Below are 4,043 nucleotides of genomic sequence, written 5' to 3' on the forward strand. Positions count from 1 at the left end.
TGTTGTAGGGACAATTCTACAGTGAAATTTTACTAAAACCACTGTGAGCTTAAATTTAGAACACTGAACGACAAAAACACCAACATGCTGAGTGAGACATTTCAAAATTCAAACCATTTCCTAATCCAGTCAGCGTTGAAGTGTTTTTCTGTCCTGTGTTGTGTACATTAAGTCCAGTGCGACTGGGGAAATGTAACACATGTTTAGAGTTTGGGGCGTACCTCTGACGATAGAAGACCTTGAAAAAAGGGAGATAAGAGGACTAAAATACCCGAAACGAAGCGAGTGACGACGCATTAATCTGCCAGCGAGACAGGCAGACGGCATGAAGCTTCTTCTTCTCCTGACTCTCTTTGGAGGGGCAGGTATGAAACAATGATGGGGAATCAGTGGCAACAGAGATTAATTATAGATGCTAATACATAGAGTTTAGCAGATATTGTCTAAAGTTTGTGATTGCTGATTTTCCCTTTATTTACACTTAAGAATTGCATTATTATTTTTCAATGCTATTGGCAACATATCTTTTTGTGTGTTTCTATGTAGCACTTAGCAGTTTTTAAACATCCTTTTAATTTACTATTTCTGAAAAAATCAATCTGTTTTCAATCACAGAATTAAAAAAAAAATGTGCAAGAGAAAAGTTACATTTCTATTGCTGTAGATATGGTATTGATGATTCTTTTTATTTATAGTAGGTAAAGAATAAATGAAAATGTTGCATTTTATAGCTACAGGACAAAACGTAGTTTATGTTATAGCTTTGTTCAAACATTGAGTTTTTGTTTTTTGCTATATCAAAGTATATTAAACAAAAGAAAATGTCTTGATTTTACTACAGGTACATGTTTAAGTAATAGCAAATGCCTATTTTTAAATTATAGATTTACATTTAAATAACAGGAAATGCCCTGACTTTCATTGTAGATAAATGTCCATTTTTTAATTTTGGATTTATCATTTTATAGCAGAAAACATCTTGTTTTTCACTGTAAAATATCCAGTGAGATTACAACAAATTAGCATTTTTATATAAATTATAGAATTACATTTAATAACTGAAAATGTCCCTTCTTTTAAATCATGAATGCATCGCAAAATAACAGAAAATGTTATTTTTCCTGCTGTAGATACATAAATAAATAACAGCAAAGCTCCATTTTTTTCACTGTTCATTAACAAAACAATTCAGATTTTATTTCTAGCAGGACAAAGATTAGTCAATGAGCTACCAGCACGTTTTCTGTTATTTAGCGGATTTATTTCTTACAAACATAATCTTCTGCCTGTGTCACCTGTTTATTCTGACTTTTTATTCTCCAGTTGCCCTCAAAGACGATGACAAGATCGTCGGAGGGTACGAGTGCCCAAAAAACTCTGTTCCTTACCAGGTGTCGCTCTTCACGGGGTACAACTACTGTGGTGGGATTCTCCTGTCTGAGAACTGGGTGCTCTCTGCTGCACACTGCAGACCAAAGTAAGAAACACAATCACCAGCTGCTTTTCTCTCGTCACAATATGTAAACTTAAACCCTCCTGTTGTCTTCATTTATGGGCACCAAAAAATATTGTTTCCTTGTCTGAAAAAGATCCAAAAAGTCAGCAAAGTTCCCCGAATTTCTAAAAAATTGCAAAACTTCAGGAAGAAAATACAAATAATTCCTTAAAAGTTTCCCTTGAAAGATTTAGATATAGATATATAAAACAAATCTCTCAATTTTGGCAAGAAAATTCATGTAAATATTTTCAAAAAATGAGTAAAAACCTTCCAAAAAGAATCCTAAAAATATCTAAAGTGATTATGTATATATCAGTAAAATTTCTAATATTTTTTTAAGAACATTCTCAAAAAAATCAACCAAAATCCAGCGAAATTCGCTGGATTTTGGTTGATTTTTTTGAGAATGTTCTTAAAAAACATGTTTTTCCCACCAAAAAATTTTAAAGAATTGTCCAAAAATGTTGAAAATGTGGACTTCAGAAGATTCACTATGAAAATTACATTTTTGAAACCACATTTTTAAACTGTAAAACGGGTCAATTTGCCCCATAGGAAAACACGAGGGTTAAACTCTAGCACCCGAATGGCACCGATGGACTGATTTTGTGACTGAATAAAGTGAATAAGGACTTTATGGGAGCTTTACTTGTTGAATTCTTTCAGGTCGAATGTGGAGATTCGGCTGGGAGAACACAACATCTGGGAAACTGACGGGACTGAGCAGCACATCATGTCTGCCGAGTTCATCCGCCACCCTGACTACGATTCCCGTTCACAGGACAGCGACATCATGCTGATCAGACTGAGCAGACCTGCTTCTCTGAACAGCTTTGTGAGTCCTGCGGTGCTTCCTTCAAAGTGTGCCAGTGACGGCACCATGTGCCAGGTCTCTGGATGGGGGAGCCTACGGGCCAGCGATGATGGCTGTGAGTTTACCGTGTTATGCAATCTGCCTGCGTGAGATTCCTTCCAAAAAAAGAAACAAGCTGTGCTCAGTAGAAATCAGGCATTTCATAAAGATATGCACACTCTTTGTGTCTTCACAGCAAGGTACCCAGATGTGCTGCAGTGCCTGGAAGTCCCTCTGCTGAGCGATGACACCTGCTTTAATGCATATCCTTTCCAAATCACTGAAAACATGATCTGTGCCGGATACCTGGAGGGAGGAAAGGACTCCTGTCAGGTAACGTAGAGCTCACTGCTGCCGCACAAGTACTGAAAAAATTAGAAAGATAACCCAATGTCTTTGAACGTCAGGGTGACTCCGGGGGTCCCCTGGTGTGTGACGGTGAGCTCCAGGGAGTTGTGTCTTGGGGGCATGGCTGCGCTCTGAGAAAGAAGCCCGGGGTGTATACAAAAGTCTGCAATTACGTCTCCTGGATCAAGAGCACGATGGCGTCTGGCTTGTGAGCGGAGAGAGAAAAAAAATGAGAATTCACATCAGTAAAGTCAACTACATGATGTTCTGTTTGTGCTGTGTTCTTCATTAGTGGGTCATTGGAAGTACAGGGTGTCCATAAAGTCTCTTTACAATTTTAAGGATTTATGACAAAGGCAGGTGATAAGATATCTTAACCAGATTTGTTTTATTGTAATCAGTGGTTGTCAACGCTTTTTCTGCCTCGTTTAATACACCTCTATATGAGCACTGCGGAGGCAAAATCTTTTTGTTCAGTAACTCAGAAGAACCCAAATTGTGTTTCGTTCTTTTATTCAGAGCTCTAAAGGTACAGGTCACACAGAGTGCAAAGCAGTCTATGAGAGTACAAGGAGCAGAAAGTGAGAGCTGTCTATATATTGAAAGGGGAGTCTTGCCCTTACTTATATCCCTAAAGCAGTGACATTTTCGACTGAGCAACACAACAATGCCTTTCTTACTGAAACTGTCCGCGACATTTGAAGACAGAGAAGTATACATGTGACATCGGCATGACTTACTGAGACAGTATGTTTACACTCACATAAGTAAAACCATTACCACATAAGCAGAAATGAGCACAATCAACACCATACATGCTAGAAGTTCAAACTCATCAGTTATTTTCCATTAAAGAACCATTAGTTGCACGAAGCACTTCAAGACGGTACTCGATTTCTTGCCATGTTCGCTCAATCAGTGGTGGTAATGGCAGCAGAAATCTTTTGTATCAACTCACTAATGTCCTGTATCTTTGTTCGATACACGATATCTTTACCATAACCCCGTAGAAAGAAGTCCAACTGAGTGATATCTGGTGAACGTGGAGGCCCATCCCTTCCAATCCACCGGTCTAAGGAGTAGCCATTTTTTAGGGTTTCATTTCACGGTACTTCTTTCACCAACAGGATAACTGAAACACACAATTCCAACGTGATTACAAACTTTAATAAACACTGATTACAATAAAACAAATCTGGTTAAGATATCTTATCAACTGCCTTTGTATTAAATTCTTAAAATTGTAAAGACACCTTATGGACACCCTGTATTAAAGAATGCAACATCCTGTGTAAAGAGAAATTATCGGCACTGCTCTTTATGACCTCCCACACACACAGCAGT

General features: G+C 37.9%; 1 protein-coding gene across 1 annotated transcript; it reads left to right on the forward strand.

The window, feature by feature from the left end:
• The first annotated feature begins 271 nt into the window (after positions 1–271).
• LOC110962109 (trypsin-3-like) lies at positions 272–2,962 on the forward strand. The gene is made up of 5 exons (XM_022209998.2): positions 272–365; positions 1,324–1,477; positions 2,165–2,427; positions 2,548–2,684; positions 2,759–2,962. The coding sequence occupies exons 1-5, from the start codon at positions 326–328 to the stop codon at positions 2,909–2,911; spliced, it is 747 nt and encodes a 248-aa protein (XP_022065690.2). The 5' UTR covers positions 272–325; the 3' UTR covers positions 2,912–2,962.
• The last annotated feature ends 1,081 nt before the right edge of the window (positions 2,963–4,043 follow it).

The sequence above is a fragment of the Acanthochromis polyacanthus genome, chromosome 12 (genome assembly GCF_021347895.1).
Source record: "Acanthochromis polyacanthus isolate Apoly-LR-REF ecotype Palm Island chromosome 12, KAUST_Apoly_ChrSc, whole genome shotgun sequence".
NCBI lineage: Eukaryota > Metazoa > Chordata > Actinopteri > Pomacentridae > Acanthochromis > Acanthochromis polyacanthus.

Bases quoted from the DNA above. Each gene is read 5' to 3' on its own strand.
- LOC110962109 (XM_022209998.2), top strand. From the start codon at position 326: ATGAAGCTTCTTCTTCTCCTGACTCTCTTTGGAGGGGCAG. The intron at 1,478-2,164 runs GTAAGAAACACA...GAATTCTTTCAG, and splicing joins GCTGCACACTGCAGACCAAA to GTCGAATGTGGAGATTCGGC. The intron at 2,685-2,758 runs GTAACGTAGAGC...TTTGAACGTCAG, and splicing joins GAGGAAAGGACTCCTGTCAG to GGTGACTCCGGGGGTCCCCT.